This window comes from Caenorhabditis remanei, chromosome X, assembly GCF_010183535.1.
Source record: "Caenorhabditis remanei strain PX506 chromosome X, whole genome shotgun sequence".
Taxonomy (NCBI): Eukaryota; Metazoa; Nematoda; class Chromadorea; order Rhabditida; family Rhabditidae; genus Caenorhabditis; species Caenorhabditis remanei.
In genome coordinates, this window is record NC_071333.1 from 6,413,306 (window position 1) to 6,432,800 (window position 19,495).

At 38.2% G+C, this 19,495-nt stretch overlaps 5 protein-coding genes across 5 annotated transcripts; 2 read left to right on the plus strand and 3 right to left on the minus strand.

Moving 5' to 3' along the window:
- Positions 1–1,862: 1,862 nt before the first annotated feature.
- GCK72_023215 (uncharacterized protein) lies at positions 1,863–3,767 on the minus strand (the record flags this gene model as incomplete). Its single annotated transcript, XM_053735291.1, has 8 exons — positions 1,863–1,953; positions 2,750–2,862; positions 2,906–3,002; positions 3,047–3,096; positions 3,139–3,292; positions 3,339–3,415; positions 3,491–3,578; positions 3,676–3,767. The coding sequence occupies 8 exons, from the start codon at positions 3,765–3,767 to the stop codon at positions 1,863–1,865; spliced, it is 762 nt and encodes a 253-aa protein (XP_053578857.1).
- Positions 3,768–6,000: 2,233 nt separating this feature from the next.
- Positions 6,001–6,431, plus strand: GCK72_023216 (uncharacterized protein; the record flags this gene model as incomplete). Its single annotated transcript, XM_003106747.2, has 2 exons — positions 6,001–6,147; positions 6,327–6,431. The coding sequence occupies 2 exons, from the start codon at positions 6,001–6,003 to the stop codon at positions 6,429–6,431; spliced, it is 252 nt and encodes an 83-aa protein (XP_003106795.1).
- Positions 6,432–6,595: 164 nt separating this feature from the next.
- GCK72_023217 (uncharacterized protein) lies at positions 6,596–7,948 on the minus strand (the record flags this gene model as incomplete). Its single annotated transcript, XM_003106664.2, has 4 exons — positions 6,596–6,735; positions 6,780–7,088; positions 7,137–7,507; positions 7,554–7,948. The coding sequence occupies 4 exons, from the start codon at positions 7,946–7,948 to the stop codon at positions 6,596–6,598; spliced, it is 1,215 nt and encodes a 404-aa protein (XP_003106712.2).
- A 1,812-nt stretch (positions 7,949–9,760) lies between these two features.
- GCK72_023218 (uncharacterized protein) lies at positions 9,761–11,192 on the minus strand (the record flags this gene model as incomplete). Its single annotated transcript, XM_003106722.2, has 4 exons — positions 9,761–9,909; positions 9,965–10,273; positions 10,327–10,697; positions 10,795–11,192. 4 exons carry the CDS (start codon positions 11,190–11,192, stop codon positions 9,761–9,763), a joined length of 1,227 nt encoding a protein of 408 aa, XP_003106770.2.
- A 3,079-nt stretch (positions 11,193–14,271) lies between these two features.
- On the plus strand, positions 14,272–19,269 carry GCK72_023219 (uncharacterized protein; the record flags this gene model as incomplete). The annotated part of the gene is made up of 10 exons (XM_053735292.1): positions 14,272–14,426; positions 16,853–17,016; positions 17,065–17,533; positions 17,730–17,848; positions 17,903–18,008; positions 18,079–18,184; positions 18,234–18,435; positions 18,483–18,794; positions 18,839–18,990; positions 19,168–19,269. The coding sequence occupies 10 exons, from the start codon at positions 14,272–14,274 to the stop codon at positions 19,267–19,269; spliced, it is 1,887 nt and encodes a 628-aa protein (XP_053578858.1).
- Between the last annotated feature and the right edge of the window lie 226 nt (positions 19,270–19,495).

The following is a 19,495-nucleotide window of genomic DNA, read 5'->3' on the forward strand; positions in this document are numbered from 1 at the left end:
GAGGTGTCCTCTGTTATCAAGTGATCAAAGTAGGTAGGTGGGTGTATGATTGAGAATAGTGAAGTGAACGGAGGACAAATATACATAAATTACTCTAAACAGCTGTTCCCGCGAGACCTTTGGCGAAAAGTACTTACTAAACTCTCTCTTCTTTCTTGTTCTCTTTTTCAATACTTCAGTGAAGTACTCAGAGCTATAGTTGAGTTTACATTTCATGAGTCAGACAACGGAAACTGAGAAGTATTGGGATGGTATAGATTAGAGGTCAGTTTGAAAGTTGTTGAAAACAAAAGATGTAAGAAAATATTGGAAGAATCGCGAACTTTACTCGAACAGCGAACAGAACTTCAGAAAGTTCACATTTCCTGCTAAATTCTCAATTACCAAGAACTGACAAAACAGACACCAATTTTTAAACAAATAAACAAATTCTGAGCAGGATGAACCTTTCAATTTGTTTATCTTTTTTTCGTCGTGATGTCAGGACTGAAGCAAAAAGGATACAGCTACCCTCAAAAAATGAAGGAATAAGCAGAAAACATCTGCACACCATTATTGTTTACGACTCTTCTCAAGGTCTTCATAGAAAAGTAAACGGGAGGTCGTAATAAAAACACACAACAAAAAAGGAGCCGGTCAGTTGACGAGACTGAGTTCAGTTTCAAATTGTGTGAGGTGTTGAATTACAAGGAAGGAAGATACGAAGAGTATACCGAGTTGAAATGTGTCGAGTTACAAACAACGCCATTGTTGATTGGATTAATCCGGAGGATGTGGGATGGGAGAAAAAAACAGAAAAGACGGATAAGAACAAATGAAATCAGAAGTATTTGGGTAGCGGGAGAAACATTGATGTGAGAAAAAATATTTAAAGATCAACAAATTGAAGACTTTGAGAAAAAAAATCAGAATGTTTCGGAAACCTTTGGAGAATAAAAACTAGTCTAGAATGTAAAAGAAAGAACATTTTTGACTTGTTTTTCCTTATTTCCTTCTTCCCTAAGCACTTGAAGAATTAGCTATTTATCTGTCATTCCAATCTTTCACTCACGCATAACATGCTCTCTGAAAAGAAAAAGTAAACAAGTAAGCTTTTAAAATTCTCATCAAATGATTATAATCTTATTCTATTTCCAATGAAAAACCAAAATGTGTTTTAAAAAAAGACGAAGAAATTCGAAATTAAATTTAATGTATGCAAAAGAGTGCGCGTGGGGAAAAAAGCAACGAGGTGGTCAGGAGAAGGTCTTTGTGTTGCTCATACTCCTCCAAATGTGATGCAATCTCTCTGTCTGTCGCATACTCCAAAAAGCCTCGGCCTCCTTGTCATGTCTGCTTCACGTCAGAATGTAAAAACGCTTTTCATTTCCATATTGCTCGGTTAGAATATATTGAAATTGAGAGAAATGATTGGCGGTCTGAGTGGTTTTCTAGTAACGTACAAACCGCTTTCAGAATAATCTGAAAATGCAATTTTTGGAATACTGCATTTTCCAAGACTCAGATATTTGAGTCTTAAGTTTGCATCTTATCAATGTTCTTATCACTTTTTAAAATGTGTCTACTCTCCAGCAAAATGTAGGATAACGAAAAGAATAAAGAATCAAATAACGAGTGGCAACTTTATTGGAAAAAAAAGACATTTCATGGTAGAAGAAATGAGAACAGAGCAGAAAAAGAAGACGGATGGAGAAAAATGATCTTTGTAATGGGGCTTCAGTTTTCTGACCATGAAAAGACATATCTAGAAAGTACATAGTCATGCCCTATTCCTTCTTCGTTGCGAGTTTAAGTTAGATTCTTGTTTGCATTAGCAGAAAAGCAGTTAGAGAAAAATAGAGAAGAAAACACATGAATCAAGATTAGAAAAGGGATGAATCCACTAGCACGTATTCCGGAACTCCAAACGTATCTTGTTGGATAAGAATACCTGTCCTCTTCGTCATCGGCAATCTGAAAATAAGAAACGAACTGAGATGTTCTTCGACCCTTATGAGGTGTGAATGTCTCGATAAGAGTTACACGTACCGTTTGATTGTTGCAAAAGTCGCTATCGCAAATATGAAATGGTGTTATAAACGGTGTAAGATGGTATAAGCCGGCCTGAACATGACGGATTTTATTGCACTTCTTTTGTTTAGTTTGGAGGTACTACGATCTATTTTAGGACGTTACTGGTTGAAACAAAAACGGGGAAGAATATTTTTTGAACAAAAAGATGTTCGAAAATCATTATTCTGAGAGAATGAGCTCACAGCTGAACATGATCACTTTCCGAGAAATCATACTCGTCACGGGCCGGGCCAAAATCAGGAAAAATCTCGGCCCGGCCCGCTCGGCCCGTTTTGAGACATTTTTTGAAACTTTTTTTTTGAATTGTTTTTTTCTGAATCGACTTTTTTTGACAATGGAACACTTCTGATCTTATATTCTTTTTTCCTAGCCCTCTAACACAATAAGAAGTAGCACACATGTGGCTCATAGAACACATCAATTTTATTGTGAAGCAACGACGAAAACATGACTCGTCAATTTTAATTGGATAAGAAGCACACTACGGTCATACGGTAAGTTTATCGAGTCTTTAATTACAGAGTACTCTTTTTCAACCAAACACAATTTCTAGGGAGTGGGTGTTACCTTCAGCGCAGCTCCTTCTTTGTTGAATTGGGAAATGCATCCAAAATCCGGTTCGGCGGAGAAACAAAACTGGCCGACACATGTTGAATTCTAAATTTCTTAGTGTTACCTACACGTTCCGGTTATGGTTCTTCTCACTTTCATTCGTTGATCTTTAATTTCTGATGGTGCATAGCATTTTATATTTCCGGGCACTTTTTGCTTGAATGGAGTGGTTTTGTTCTGTATTTATTTGTTAGTGACAAATGAATTGAGTTTAACTCACTGTTTTATAGACACAGTATTGATCTTTTTCAAAACGTGAATCCACTTGTATTGAGTAGCAAGCGCTTATAGGAAGTAGCATTCCAGTTTGGACAAACCTGCAATAATACTGATATGTTCTGTTTTAAACATTCTAAGTTACCCAATATCATACATCTCGATTTCTTTTTCTTGAGAAGTGCAATAAACTCTCTGAATTAAAAAAAAATTTTTATTGAAATAAACCCCTCTCACTTCCTCATCATAACTGGATGATTTCTTGTAACACCATGGTTGAACACAGTTCTCTACAATTGGCCACATAGCATTATCAATCGTTTGACAGGTCAAATAGGTCAAGTTTTTCTCATCTCTGACATTTTGAAATTCATTGCAATTGTTGGTGCTGCTGAAATTCACAAATTTTTCCTGAGTTGGGTAATAACAGGACTTACTTGCAGATACAGAACACACTTCCTTTATTGTTTTGAGAACATCCAAGAGGCATATCAATAGGAGAGGTTAGACAACCCTGAATGTATTTCAGTTTTAGTGATTCTGATTTAAAAATAAATATCACTTTCTGAGTTCATACTAATAACTTTACCTGAAAGAACGATTGTTGTGCTTTGAATGAAGTATGCCTATTGTTATACTTCACAATGTAACAATAATCTCCTGTACAGTTAGTGCATCTAAAAAGCAATTTTGTTACTTTTATTTTTTTGTACTGTTTTTACGTTTTGTCAGGAGACACAACTCTACCGTCGCACTTGACGCATTCCAGTTCACCGTAACAAAACGGCGAGAGTAACAGTAAAAACCATAAAATCGGAAGCAACATGGGACTGAAGTTGAGTTGACACCTTTATGTTGGTTCTCATGTATGTTACCAGCTTTCAATTTTCTCATTTTCAGCTGCCACATTCTCGAAGAAAAACCCAATTCAGGTGTTACTAGATTGGTTTCTATAGCAATTTGTATGTAGATTATATGATTGAAAAAGTGAGACTTGGTGTAATTGAACATAACCAATTGTCAAGAGAAAAAAGAGAGGAGGAAGAGATTTGTAAGATTAAAATTGATAGACAGTTGGTGAGTTGAGGGCAGAGTGGTCCCGTGAAAAATGAGGGGAAGTGCGAGAATGAAACAATCAAAGCTCATTGAACCAACGTATTTCGATTACTATTGCTGTGCAATGAGTTGGGGTTTTTGGACTAAAACTCAACCAATTCTCAAAATTTCAAAGTTAGTAAATGTCAGGCTGATTAGATATTTGATATTTAAAATGTGTCAAAAATACAAACTTATTAGTAGTCTAGTGTTCAGCATTTCTGTGTTTCAAGTTTCTTTTTCTTACAAAGTTTTTTCATTAGTCACAGGCCAACTGAAGACAGTGTTTTGTATACAATTTTTCTTTGACTTCCGCTTATTATCTAACTGCAATCAAAATGCAAGAGAGGAGAAGATCAGCGTCGATTCAAAGTTGGCAGTAATATCTTTTATTACCCTTGTTCTGTTCTATGTACTTCTTTCAAAGTAGCGTAAGACCTACAAAAAGATTATGACGGTAGAATGCTCTTCAATGTATAGGATCTTTCCTCCAAATATGGTTTGGTTTTTCTTTTTTACCTGATTCAGTCTTTGTTCTTTACCTATTGTTACCAATATGTTTTTCAAAGTTTTCGCTTCCCCAACATCAAAGGTATTGTTGTGTCCAATCGTGTATCGAAACTAACGAGAAACACTCGTCGCATCGAAGTTTTGAAGGTCACTAGAAATTGCCAAGAGAGCGATCATTCCCTTCTTCTCCATTTTCAAAGATTCTTTTTTTCTATCTGTATATAGAACAACACCATTTTAGATTTTCTCTTTGAGATTCATGATAAAGACACAATCTGAGAACAGGCAAATATGAATCAGGTTATACATTTTATTTGTTTCATTTTCAACGACATTGAGTAAAATCGGAATTACTGGATTTTTCTCATTGTTTTGAATTACACAAAATGTTTATGAGTATTCAAAGGTTCATTATAATACGCACTTTTCTAAATATTCCCAGAGAGCGTGTACTTTTGTCTTTCTTCTAGAATATGAGTCATTTGTGTTTAAATATTCATGTCGGCGAATTAGAAAAATTTGTTCTCTCGCATATAATTTTTTTCTAGAGCTGCAAGAGACATTAGTCTACGAGATGACATCAAAAATAGAATGGGTTCGGACTATGTTTGATTCTTCATAGATTTCATAAATTTTTAGTAAATCTAACAAGCAAATATGATAATTTTATGAATCATTGACATTTCCAATCAAACTTGAATAGCTAGAATTTTGATTGTTCTGTTCGGAAATTATTTCATTGAATTCTGTTGTCCTGCCATTTTCAAATCATTCGACGCATTGATTTATTGATACGATACAAGACCTATTTCCGTCGGTAATCAATCAAATCGCAATTCCATACTGCATTTTCTATTTCCGGTCGCCGCGTTTTTTCTTTCTTCTCAATCTAAAAAGAAAAATTAAGAATACCAAGTCCAGCTTCTCCACATATCTCTTCTCTGATTTATTTGCAATTTGGTTGCATGACGCATAAAGTTTTACTCCTGTTTTTGCTCTTACTCTATCCTATTCAAACAAGCAGAATGTGTGAGAATTTTGAGTATTTTTTTAGGGAAGTGGAAGTGTATTTCTATTACTTCCCACACAAAAAGTATGTTCATGGTAAAAACTTCTTTTTTTTCCCAATTCACTCCCAATTTGACCGGTTACTATCCAGTTGTCAAATCAAATTGGATACCTGCCTGTCATCTCATCCGCCTCTCATTCTCTCATCATCTACCCTCAGTATTTCTCTTTTCCAAAATGTCCATTTTCACTTTTCATTCTGTATTGTTGTTGACACGGGGCCGACGACTGTCTCGTTTCGTCCTTTACTCACTCTACCCCCGCCTTGTCTCGTTTTCTGCCTCAACCTCTACTCAAAACGAGTCTGAATTTCGTACCGTAATCGATTTTTCGATTTTTTAATAGAAGTTTGGCCAGCCGTCGCACCCTTACTCAGATAATTCTTTGAAGTGAAATTATATTATCGGGCATAACTTTCAGAATACAATGCCAAAGCAAGATTTCAACCCACTCGACTACACCGGACCAATTGTCGTTGGAGCCATCTTTTGTGTTACACTCTTTCTGATCTCATTCTTCGTGATCAACTTCTTCTGTATCACCAAATACGACGATATCACCAAGTTTGAATTGGTAAGTTGACTTTGTTTCCAAAGAAACATACTTCATTTACACACTATAGGCTACATGAGTTACTTGGAAAATTATTTCATCCTTTTTGCTTTTTTTTGTCTGAAAAAACTCGTAACCTTACATGTTAGCTATACATTTATTGTACTCTCAAAATATTTCTCCATCTCAATGTGTTTCAGATGGGTGGTAAATACGGTTGGCGTCTTGGGCCACATCCACTTGTCATTGTCAAGAAAGGAGGATTTGTTGCTGAGGAAGACGTCGACGATGCTGAGAGTGTCTAAGTATTGGATACGTTAGCCCTACAAATGCTATTTTATAAATAAGCTTTTATGATAATTTTACGAAACAAATGTTCAGCATTTATTTACAGCATTTGTACAAGCAATCACATTCCTAATAATGAACAATTTCTGAAATTCAATGAAATTACAATGTGAGATATCAATTATTGGAGTTGACGAACAGCGGCATCGATTGCGCTGGCAACGTACTCCACGTTTTGAGTATTCAAGCCGGAAAGACTTAGACAACCACTGTCCAGAATTCGAACACCGTAGTTATTCAGCAGATATGTTATCTGAATGCCTAGAAAAAGTTAGTTGAACCGATAATCACGATTATTGACTTACTGTTAAGACCAGTGGACAGAAACAAACCTTTCTGTTGTTTTAAATGGATCCAGTGTCCCGGTGTCTTCATTTTTTCGAACGATGAAATAAGTTTATTACGCACATCTTTCAATCTATCGTACATAGTTTTTAACGAGTTCGTCCATTGTATCTTGAGATCCTGATTGGTAAGAATGGATTTCACGATACATGCTCCGTGGGCAGGAGGGTTGGAGAACTTGGATACATTTACACAGGTAAATTGCGATGCAATCTGAGACATAAACGTTGATGTTCTTGCCACGACGGTCAGGTTGCCAACTAGTGAAGCTGAAATAATTATTATGACTGATAATTCGTTTTCATCGAGGTACTCACAGTAGAGCCCGAAGGTTCTCGTCATGGACTGGGCTATAAACATCTCCAAATCCATTTCCACAAAATAACGCACCGCCCATGCGTCGTCATCGAGATCTCCTGACGCTAAGCCCTGGTCGAAGGCCGTAAAGAATGGAAACAAGTTGCGACGCTTGATCACTTGAAAAATTTCTTTCCATTGAGATCTGCTTGGATCAAGTCCGGTTGGGTTATGAGCGCAGGCGCTTAAAACAACGACCGACTTTTCTGGAGCTATCTCTAGATCTTTTATCATTTGAGTCACATCGATCGATTGACTCATTTGATCCAAATATGAATACGTTTTTATCGATTTGAATCCAGATTTTTCAAATATGCGGAATTGAGTATGGCTGAAATGAGTATACAAATATGTTTCAGATTTTAAACTATTATTACCATGTCGGATTAGATATGTAAACAGTGTCCAGATGAAGAACTTGAACGAGAAATTCAGCTCCAGATCGAAGAGTTCCAGTTCCGGAAAGACATTGAATTCCAGCAGCACGGTTTTCTTTGATTGCTCGAGAATCTTCTCCAAGGACAAGTTTCATAGCAGAGTCCCGGAACAGCACATGCCCCAAAATGGGAAGATAATCATGACAACCATATGGGCTCTTTGCGTACTCCAACAAAGCCTCTCGAACGACAGGAAGAATGAAGGGTTGTCCATCGTCAGTACGATAGGCTTCAAGAGTCAAATCCACCACATGGTTTTCGTTTTCATCGGAAATCGAATCGTTCAGTGGTGAATCGGCATCGAGAGAAACAACACAGTCAAAGAAGGAGGACATTTCTGAAAACAAGAAGTATGAATTCACAAAACCCGAGTTGAAAGAAGGAATACTGGTGAAACTTGAAAAATTCTGATAATTGTGCCCTTTTATGAGAATTGGACTGAATGTGAGTTCAAAAGTCGAAAAAGAGTGTCTAGAATTACTTATCTTGACAGTTGGTCTTTATCGTATCACCGGACACGGGAGGAGACATATTTCATTTCTCTACCCTGGAATAAGCCGCCGGAAAAAATGGGAAACTGGCGATAAGACCTTGACACTTCGAGGTGCACTTTCTGTCATGGAGTTACTTCGTGGGTTTGTCACAAAATTTGGGGAATAGAGTTTGGCGAGTATGAGCAACAGTAAGGAGAATTTTTTATAAATATATTTGCTCCGGCTCATTAGCATATCCAGAGCATTCAAGAAAGGTATATGCCGACTGCTCAAGGAGACCTAGTATAAGACAAAAGATTTACACTAAACGTAAGTTCAACCAAATAGTATAACTGCAAAAAGCTGTCATCTACAAATATTTATTAGGATTACTGTACCAATCGAACAAGTTAGTTTGGGAAAATTCAGAAGCCACAAACTGCGGCAAATGAAGCATCTTAAAGATAGAATGCTCTTGAACATGTCGAATCTCCATCAATCCATTAACAATCCCAATTCAATTATTTTCCCAATTTCTTGTGTTTTTACGATTTCTGTTTTTTTTCAATGAAAACTACACATGATGATCATGTTTCATTGAACCGTTACTGAATTTTTCGAAAACTGTTAATAGATATTTCTTCCGGAATCGCATCATTAATCATTTGGTAATAGTATAATGATAAGAACGAAATGAAATTAAACCTTTTCCCACTCCCTCATTCCTTTCGTTTTCAACGAAACGCACAAATATTTTGAGATAAGTGATATGTTATTGGAAACACGGGCACAATTTGTTGTACTTTGAATTGACATCACGCGCTTTTTTGAGCTCTGATAAAACTATATACTTTCAGTTTTCATCATCCTATCGAAAATGTTGGTGTGAAAAACGGAGGAGAATTGGAAAAAGAAACTAAATTTTATTATTTGGAAAACAGAAAAAGAATTTTGAGCGTCTTGTCGATAAGCCTGACGTCATATTCATCATTCTTATGCTCAGTCCACAGATGTTGTTCGGTCATCATTGAGAAAAAAAACTTTGTGCTGGCCGGTGTAGATGGTCAATTTGAGCAGCTGTAATTCAAAATACAAGCTAGTCTTGAAACCCACATGGTAAAAAATGAAAAAAAACTGGTTTGCTAAGCAAGTGTAACTAAAAAATCCAATCCAATTTCTTAGGTGAGATGTTCTCGAAATTCAAAAATTTTACATCTTAGTACGGTTCGTCAGTTTGATAAAAGAATTTTATATAAATTAATTGTTATGGTTTCTGGATTTTAAACGTTAAAGTCGAACAATTCCAGCCCTAGCTTCAAAGTGTTATTTACAGGTATCAGTATCGGACCCTCTAGACGCCAAGATAAGATCATTTTTTCCAGAAAACCTTTTAAGTCGACTTCCATCTGTTTTGAATATACACCGTATTTTTTTAAATACTTCCGCCAGGAAACAGTATTCGTGATTACTGAAAATGAGGAGGATGAAAATGGACAATGTGAGCAGTTGCTTTGTAAACGCTCAAACTGCGATAAAGTATAAAGTGAACATTTGAAATCCAGTACATTTCTTAAAATAAATAATACAGAAGAAAGCAATGCTAAGTGCATAGAAAATACTCAGTCTACACTTAAAACTCAATTTAAAGTAAAAAGAAGTCGAGTTTCATTAGAATCAGATGTTGCTCTTGACAGCGCGGACGGTTTCATCGATAGCCTTGGCGACGTAGTCAACGTTTTTCGTGTTCAATCCGCAGATGTTAATGCGGCCGTCGCTGAGAAGGAAGACTTTGTGTTCGGCAATAAGATGATCAACTTGAGCGGCTGTAATATGGAATCCTAATATCAAACTTACTGTTCTCAGATGAAATAAACATACCAGTGAGTCCAGTGTAACTGAACATTCCAATTTGCTGAGTGATGTGTCCCCAAGTTCCAGGTGTCTGAAGCTCAGTCAATTTGTTCAACAAAGCAGCTCTCATCTCCTTTATACGGGATGACATCGATTGAATAGCTTGATTCCATTGCTCACGGCGAGCTGGCGTAGTGAGAACCTTGTGGACAATGCGGGCTCCATGGGCTGGTGGGTTGGACCAGTTGGCTCTGATAACCAAAGACATTTGGGATTGGAATCCAGCAATGACGGCTGGGTTGTTGACAACGACGGTCAAGTTTCCGACACGCTCATCTACAAAAGAAGAATTAAAAAAATTGGCTATTTAGAACGATTGAGTCACTTACTGTAGAGTCCGAAGTTCTTGGCAAACGATTGAGAAACGACCATCTCCATTCCTTGATCAACAAAATAACGAATAGCCCATGCATCAGCATCTGGATTTCCAGAAGCGAATCCTTGGTAGGCAATGTCGAAGAAAGTGAAGAGGTTCTTTCTCTTAATCACCTCACAGATCGACTTCCATTGGTCTTGAGTTGGGTCCATTCCAGTTGGGTTATGCGCGCATCCATGAAGAATAATCACAGACTTTTCTGGTGCGGCCTCAAGATCGGCAAGAAGTTTCTCAATGTGGACACGCTTGTTGTCGTAGTCCCAGAAGGTGTAGTCGTTGACAGCAGTAAATCCGGCCTTCTTGAAGACAAGCTTGTGATTTCCCCTGAAATATTATAACCTTCTTTTTGTGTTTCGACAGTAAGATGTGACCGCATTTTTATCGAAAGCTTACATTCCATTGTCTTTTCAAAATAACTCACCAAGTTGGGTTGCTTACATAAGCGGTTTTCATGTTGCAGACACTAGCCAAGAACTCAGCTCCGGCACGGAGAGCTCCTGTTCCTGACAAGCATTGAACTCCGAAGGAGCGTCCTTCCTTGATAGCTGGAGAGTTCTCTCCAAGAACCAATTCAGTGGCAGCTTTGCGGAATCCCTCGTGTCCAAGAACTGGGAGATATTCATGATTGAGGGTGGTGTCGTTGGCAATCTCAACTTCAGTCTCATGGACGACTGGAAGCACCCATGGCTGTCCTTCTTCAGTACGATAAGCTCCAATAGTGAGGTTGACTTTCACCGGGGCAGTCTCGTTGAGGTAAAGAGCGTTTTTATGGAAGACTTCGATTGGTGGGGCAACTGGGATTCCGTCGAAGAAAGACATGTTGAGTGGATACCTGAAACAAAATAGTATTATTTTTAGCGGAAAATTGAAATTCAAACGTAAACGGTGTTGTATATAACATGAAAAGACGAAAAGAGAAGAGTGAGTGTGTATGTCAACACTGCGAAAGACGATAATGAGGTGCATTTATATAGTGTTGAGATCAAAATCGAAAAAAGACTACGTACAAAAAAGAGGTCATCTTGTGGTGGTCACCTCATCGACGAGGATTTGACGGGAGAAAAAAAAGGTTTTTTGTTCTGTGTAAACGTTGTATCGATTTGGGTGAATGGGTTATTAAATGATTAGATAGAACTGATAAGAGGTGTAAAAGGCAGACAATTTATTCTGGAAAAAGATGGAATTGAGAAAAAGGGTGAAATTTAGAGAAAAATTAGAGTAACTTCGAGTTAATCAACACTTTGGAGATGAAAAATAGTTAATTTGAAGGTGAAAAATACGGATATTCGTTCCTTGAGTTCTATTGTTTGCCAACTCTAAAACTTATTGAACGAATTGCTTTTTTTCTGACGTTTTGGGGGTCTCAAACACGGACTGCCTCTTCTCAACAACTCTTTTTCGTCAGTCACACTCCGCAATGCACACACTATTTCTAAGCCACAGCACATGCCATCTCGGATAGAGATTCAAAGAAGTAGGTAGAGAAAAGCGGCGAAGAAAAAAATGTTTGCTTCAAAAAGTTTTCTTTTGCCCATTGGCAATGAACGTGACCATTTTGAAGTAATTTTCAAGGAAGACATGTGAAAAACGTGATTTGAAAAACAAATGTTGCAGAAAAAGGACAAAGAGGACTGATGGGATCAGATTAACAAAGTGATTTGTTGATGAAGTGTCAATGTTCTTTGGTCATTAAGATAAGAAGAATAATTGAATAAGATTCCCTCTGGCAATCTTTCTTAATATAGGTAACGTTTCCTAATGGTAGATTGATCTCAAAACACAGAAAAAATTCGGAAATGACCAGGAAAATGACAGACTTCATATTTGAACTAACACTGTGAAATAAATCAAAATTCAAAAACCAATCGACCATTTCTTTTGACCTTCTGAGAAATGAGGAAGAAAGTGACGCCAGCGAAAACTACCATTTCACACATCCCGTGGACCGGTGATGCGGAAAAACATGTTTATGCAGATTTTTGGAGAATAATCGGTTTATATCTATTTTTCTAGCGATGACAAGATCAAAACGATGAGCGGTAAAGGAACAAACCATGGCAAAAAGAAAAACCCCGACTTTTAACTGTTGAGTGAAATGTTTCAAGAAAGTAACTATTAGGGTTACTTATGATATAAACGCAGGAATATATTAGTTTTGTACTAATGGAATACACCTAAAGAAATCAGAATAGACTTGAAGAATTCAGTTTCATCTTGCACTCGGTTTTCGGAAAGTATTTTAATCGAGCATTAAATAGTTCGTAAGAGGATAAGAATATTTCCGATGGCTGAATTAATTATAATTTGACTGTTCAAGTAACATGATATGCTCACTTGAACCACATAAACTTTTGTATCATAATGGAAATATAGCTAGAAAGTCGCAGGCCAAAGTTCAGCCGATTGTTGGTCAACAATGGAAACAAATAATAATTGAAATTCAGATTTTCAGTAATTTTAATATTGCAGCAAAGCTAGAAAGTCTTTGTCGGGTAGCGAATAAAAAAAAAAAAAAGAAAAAAAAAGAAAATTGGAAACAACGACACTAGAATTGTGCAGGGAATAAACATTGTTTCAAGTTTCCACCGCATTCTTCTCCGTTATTTTTAACTCTTCAACCTCACAAATACTTTTGTTTAGAAATATGACTCTTTCTTACTTTTTCTCCCGTCGTTTAAGTTTTCCATTGCTTTCTTCAATTGTCATGAGAACTTGGTGAGACGTAAGTCTGATTGCTCAAAATATTATTTTTAGAGCTTTTCGCACTTCTTAAACAGATTATTGTTATGTGATATTCTTATTCCTGACTAGATATCACATGAGTATTCCCAATGTTCCCCCTATCTAAAAGAGAATCGACTTGCTTGTTATGCCACTAGAAGTTCCACTAACACTATAATTTTCTTCTCGAACAGCCCAGTCCAACTTCCCATTGTTATTCAAAAAATGGAGACTATGAAGTTACGATATTGCACATTTGCTGTTTCATTTTTCTCTAGAGGCACGTGACCGGGCAGGTACACTCCACAACCAATATATTCCCCGTTCTGATCCGATTACTTCAACAAAAGTCGGGAGTCTGATACTCACTTGTCACACAGTAGCCTCCTGGCTCGTTTCGGCGGAATCGAAGTTGTTATAAAGTTACAGTTTTCAACACTTTCAAAGTTTTAACTTACAAAATTTCATTTTTTTTTTGTCATTTCTTACCTAATATGGGCCAAATGCGGGCAATAAGTGTTCTTAGAAGTTGACCTATTTTTGAACGTCTAGGTCTAAATATAATCTTGATATAATGCTCAAAAATCCTAGGGATAAATACCGGATTAGAAAATAAAAACAAGCGGATTACGAAGAATTTCCGTAATCCCCATTTTGACATTTCTTAAATCACTTCTAATGTTTCAAACACATCGTTCCAAGTGCATAAATTTACCAAATCTCAGTCTTATGAAATAATGTTTTATGTATAACTATATATTCAAAAGCCGAGAATCGTGATCATAAATTCTTCAGAATGTAAGAGATTCTGTTTTTTTGGTTTCCACTTGCTCCCGATTCCAAAAATATTGAGAGCGCATTGAAATTCTATATGTAACATCGAGTCCCAATTATTTTCCACTAACTAGCTAAAACTAAAACTAAAACAATGAGGAAAGTTTTCCGTGAGTTTGATGTTTTCAGCCACGTTCTATTTACTTAGTGAACCGCTGGCTTCGAGCTCGTGGTTTGCTCAAATAAGTTGGTGGTCTGTTCGACGTTAGGAGAAATATGCTTATTCACGTTTCCCGTTAACCATCATATTTTGTGAGCATAAAGTTTTGTGCATATTCATTTTTCCTACTCCGTCCCATTTTTATTATTTCTTGCCTTGAAAAAAAAACCAAAAATTTCAGAAATGTTCTCTCATCAAAACCGAGATCGAGACCGTGGACGAGGTGGTGATGAAGACGATGCGCCCGATAATACGGAGATGAAATCAAAGAGTCGCAGTCAACCGAGCGGACTTAATCGGGTCAAGAATCTCTCAAGAAAGCTATCCGCCAAATCGCGGTGAGTTAAAATACAAAAAACATTTTTCGAAAATTCAAAAACAGGAGAGAAAAAAAAAACAACAAAAGCAAGTGTCCTATGCAACAATAAAACGAAGTGCGCAGAAAAAGAAAACAATCAATAATTGTTTGCCACGTAGTTATAGTTTTGTACGATTGAGGTTGGGGTGTATGTGTGTATGCGCGCGCTGCGATAGTGGCCATCCAAAACATTGCCAGTACGATGCTCCGTAATCCCCCTATTACGAATCGACCTTTATTCCCAAAATTTCGTCATTTGCTCATTCGTTTTGGTTGTCCTCCCAATATTTCCACTTCTTGGGCCCATTTTCACAGCGACCATGCTGCAAAATTGCTTAGAATCTAGACGAGACGCAGACTCTTGGCGCCCCGTTAAAGCGCGTGAGGCGACGGAGACTCTTTTTCTTTCTCTTTCTCTCTATTGAGAATAACGTTAAATTGAGTGATCTCATCGGTTCTCTTTTTTTTCTGTGTACGCACCAAAGCTTGATGGAGTCACATGTATATCATGAAAAACACAAACAGATACACACCACACTACCGCCGGATGTTGAGAGTCTTAGGTTTTCCATTTTTATCTAATTTCCAAAATAGAGGATTAAGAAAGAACGAGAAGGATTTCCTATTCCAAGATTATCCGTTTTGATTACTGTAACTAGTGCAAGTGCACTAGTGATTTGTCATGACAGTTTTTAAGCTAATACCTTTACCTTTTCCCTTCCATCTTTTTAAGACCACTTTAGATCGTATCATATTATGATTACTGTGATTATCTTCACCTCCCTCAATCATTTCTGTGTGTGTGTATCAAATTTCGTCGACAACACTACCAAATTTCGGCGCCTCACGGGCTTGTTTTTCTCAGTCTTCTCTTCTGTCTGGTCTCGTTGTTTTCATTTTGATTCGGTGGGGACTTACCTACACAGAGAAGCCAAAATTATTTGAATAACTCGAGTTGATTTGTTTTTCCTAATTATTCTTCAATTGTTTTCTTTTATGCGTCAGTTTACTTGGGAGAACAAGGTCGCCATGAGACTACTGTTTTGGCAAGTAGTGTCTGGTGTCTAGGCGTAAAGGGGTGTCATATGACTGACCACTATTCAAAACCGTTTCCTTTTCAACACGTTTTTTTTTCAAAGAACAAAGCGTCAACTTTCCGAACCTCCTCTGCTTTTGATAAGATGTTTATCCATTTTCGACGGCGTATCGTGTTGAGTTATCAATTTGAAAACTAGGGGGAATCGATCAATCTTCACCTGGTCAAACAACCCCGCTCACCCAACCCATGTTGTGTCCACATTGTACTCGCCTTTACAAAAACGCGATTTTCGGTTTTCAATCTTATCTCAATTCTGGTTTTCTCAGCGCCCTCTCTGTTTCTCTCTCACACTGTCTGCTGTTGTATGTATGTACAGTGGAAAAAATGTCATAGAAAGAAAGTTTCTACAAAACATATTTCATAAAAAATTTCGAAAAAAAGAATGAAAAAGTCAGTTTTCCTCCAAGAGGAAATTTTTCCTCCTTTCTATCATTTTCGTTGACTACCACGCTGTTTGCATCCACGACCACCGATCTAACCGATAGAAGACGAGAGGAAATGAAAAACGAAGGAACGGATTCCTGTCTTTTTCTTTGTGTTTTTCTCGTTTTCTCTCTTTGACCCCGTGTTGAATGACTATCTCTAAGACTACTGTGAGCGCGTGTTTGTGTGTGAGAAAGAACGAAAGATTGTGAGGGAGTTGTGGAGGGTGAGCGAGCGAATGGTGGGGGGTCGTGTGAGCGGAGGTTGAGTGAGCGCGGGAGGTTTAGCGAGCGGAGAGGTTGGTGGGACCTCTTTCCTCAATGCCAAACCGAAAATAGTGCATTTAGCCTTTCTCCCTGTTTTCTATCGGTATCGGGAAATGTTAGTTTTGCGAATTTTTTCCGCTGTTTTTGTCGTCATTTGTAAGGAGACTTGTTTTGAAGTCACATATTTTCTAATTTCTCTAATATCTTGTTTTTCAGTTTTCTCCTTACCTTCGCAAAAGAAAAAATCAATTGTTGAAAAATAAGTAGAAAACTTTCGAAAAATGCGCAAGGTTTCCATTTTAGTTTAGACTACTCCATCTAACAGGTAGTTAGCTCGTCACGAGATCTTCTTCCTTACAAAATTTATGTGCCTTCTCGTTGTTTCGGAGAGGCTCCTTGACGAAGTGATGTCGTTGTCGTCGTCGTTGTCGTCGTCGTCAGTCGTAAATTCCCAGGTTTTATTCATATTCTGCGCGACTACCAAGCTCACGACGCGAAAAAAGACAAAAAAGCTCGGCGAGCTCCACCCCACATCCACTAAATCATCCTTCCGTTCTAAATTCAAAACTAATTCTTTTCTACTGTTATTACAATGCGTCGAAGTATTGCCTTTTTTAGAAAGGAACGTAAGGACCGTGATCCAATTGACAACAACTCGAAAATGTCTTCACCTGGAGGAGAAGCATCGTCGAAAGCACAACCGGAGCTCAAAGCTCAGATCAAGATTGGTCATTACATTTTGAAGGAGACATTGGGTGTTGGTACTTTCGGAAAAGTCAAAGGTAAGTATTTTCTACGATTCGAAGAAATCACAACACCAATTCTTCCAGTCGGAATCCATGAAGGGACACAATACAAAGTGGCTGTCAAAATTCTGAATCGTCAGAAGATCAAGTCACTGGACGTTGTCGGAAAGATCCGTCGTGAGATTCAAAATCTCTCACTGTTCCGTCATCCACACATCATTCGACTGTACCAAGTGATCAGCACGCCATCGGATATCTTTATGATCATGGAACATGTCTCTGGAGGAGAACTCTTTGACTACATTGTGAAACACGGACGTCTGAAGACTGCTGAGGCCAGAAGATTTTTCCAGCAAATTATCTCTGGTGTTGATTACTGTCATCGTCATATGGTTGTGCATAGAGACTTGAAACCAGAGAATTTGCTGCTCGACGAGCAAAATAATGTCAAAATTGCTGATTTTGGACTCTCAAACATCATGACCGACGGAGACTTCTTGCGTACAAGTTGTGGATCACCAAATTACGCTGCCCCAGAAGTAATTAGCGGAAAGTGAGTTCATGGTCTGATGATAAAGCGAAAAGACCAGAAATTAGAGTGTGCAAAAAATGTGCGTGAGTCCGCAAACACCGTCACGTCACATTACACACACTGCCGATTTTTTGTCGACTAAAACCCTACTTTCGTGCTTTATATCAAAATTATCAACATAAAATTGGAAACAAATCACCAAAAATAAATATTTCAGATTGTATGCAGGTCCGGAAGTCGACGTGTGGTCATGTGGTGTGATACTCTACGCCCTTCTCTGTGGAACCCTTCCATTCGACGACGAGCATGTTCCAAGTCTCTTCAGAAAGATCAAATGTAAATTTTCAATACGCAGAAAGTTGGAAACCGTCATAAAGCTTTGATTTACAGCTGGAGTGTTCCCAACACCAGAGTTCTTGGAGCGCCCGATCGTCAACTTGCTTCATCATATGCTTTGCGTTGATCCAATGAAGAGAGCAACGATTAAGGACGTGATGTAAGTGTCATTTCAGAATCCTCACCACGTCCTTCTTCTTCTTCTTTCAAACCCTCTATTCAATTTTCAGCGCACACGAATGGTTCCAGAAGGATCTCCCTAATTATCTCTTCCCACCAATCAACGAGAGTGAGGCTTCAATTGTTGACATTGAGGCTGTTCGTGAAGTCACAGAGGTACTGTAACAGAACATGAGTCATTTTCTAACCTCTCTGAAAGTTTCAGCGCTACCATGTTGCCGAAGAAGAAGTGACGTCAGCTCTACTCGGTGACGACCCACACCATCATCTCTCTATTGCCTACAATTTGATTGTCGACAACAAGCGGATTGCAGATGAGACAGCCAAGCTGTCAATTGAAGAGTTCTATCAAGTGACACCAAATAAGGGACCAGGACCGGTTCACCGTCATCCGGAGCGTATTGCAGGTAAGAATGAGTATAACAGTTTCAAATAAGGGATTGTACATTTTTAGCTTCCGTGAGCAGCAAGATCACTCCAACTCTCGACAACACTGAAGCTACCGGCGCTTCTCGCAGCAAGCGTGCTAAATGGCATCTGGGGATTCGTTCACAAAGTCGTCCTGAGGATATCATGTTTGAAGTTTTCCGTGCCATGAAGCAGCTTGACATGGAATGGAAGGTGCTCAACCCGTACCACGTCATTGTGAGACGCAAGCCAGATGCCCCTGCCGCGGACCCACCAAAGATGTCCCTTCAGTTGTATCAAGTTGACCAGAGAAGCTATCTGCTCGATTTCAAGAGTTTGGCGGACGAGGAGTCCGGATGTGAGTTTACAATATGATGAACTCAAGAATAATTATTTTTCCAGCAGCTAGTGCATCATCATCCCGACATGCTTCCATGTCAATGCCCCAGAAACCAGCTGGTATCCGTGGAACGCGGACCTCAAGCATGCCGCAGGCGATGAGTATGGAGGCGAGTATTGAGAAAATGGAGGTGCATGACTTTTCGGATATGTCGGTGAGGGTTGAAGTTTTCTTACATTTTTAAATCTTTGCTTCCGCTAACTTGAACTGTATCTGGAGTGCTCTTACAGTTTTTAATTTTCCTAAAATCTTTCGAGTGGTTAAATTCAATTGACACACTGGAACCCTTTGTTCCAATAACTAATTCTACAAATTATCTCAGGATTTCCAGTGTGATGTCACACCACCACCATCACCAGGAGGAGCCAAACTGTCACAGACAATGCAATTCTTCGAGATTTGTGCTGCGCTCATTGGAACATTGGCTCGTTAATACCATTTCACTACAACACTTGTTCTTCTCAACCCACATCTATCCATTCCTGTCTTCAATGTCTTTTTATTTTTGCTTTTTAGTATATTTTCATATATGAAATCATCATTCGCTGCTAAATTGTCTCAGACTTTCTTCCATTATTTTCTTTGTATTTTTCTGACTCTCTTGTTTGATTTCTTCCTCCACCTCAGTGCATGCCACGTATGGTTTTATTAGTGCCGCT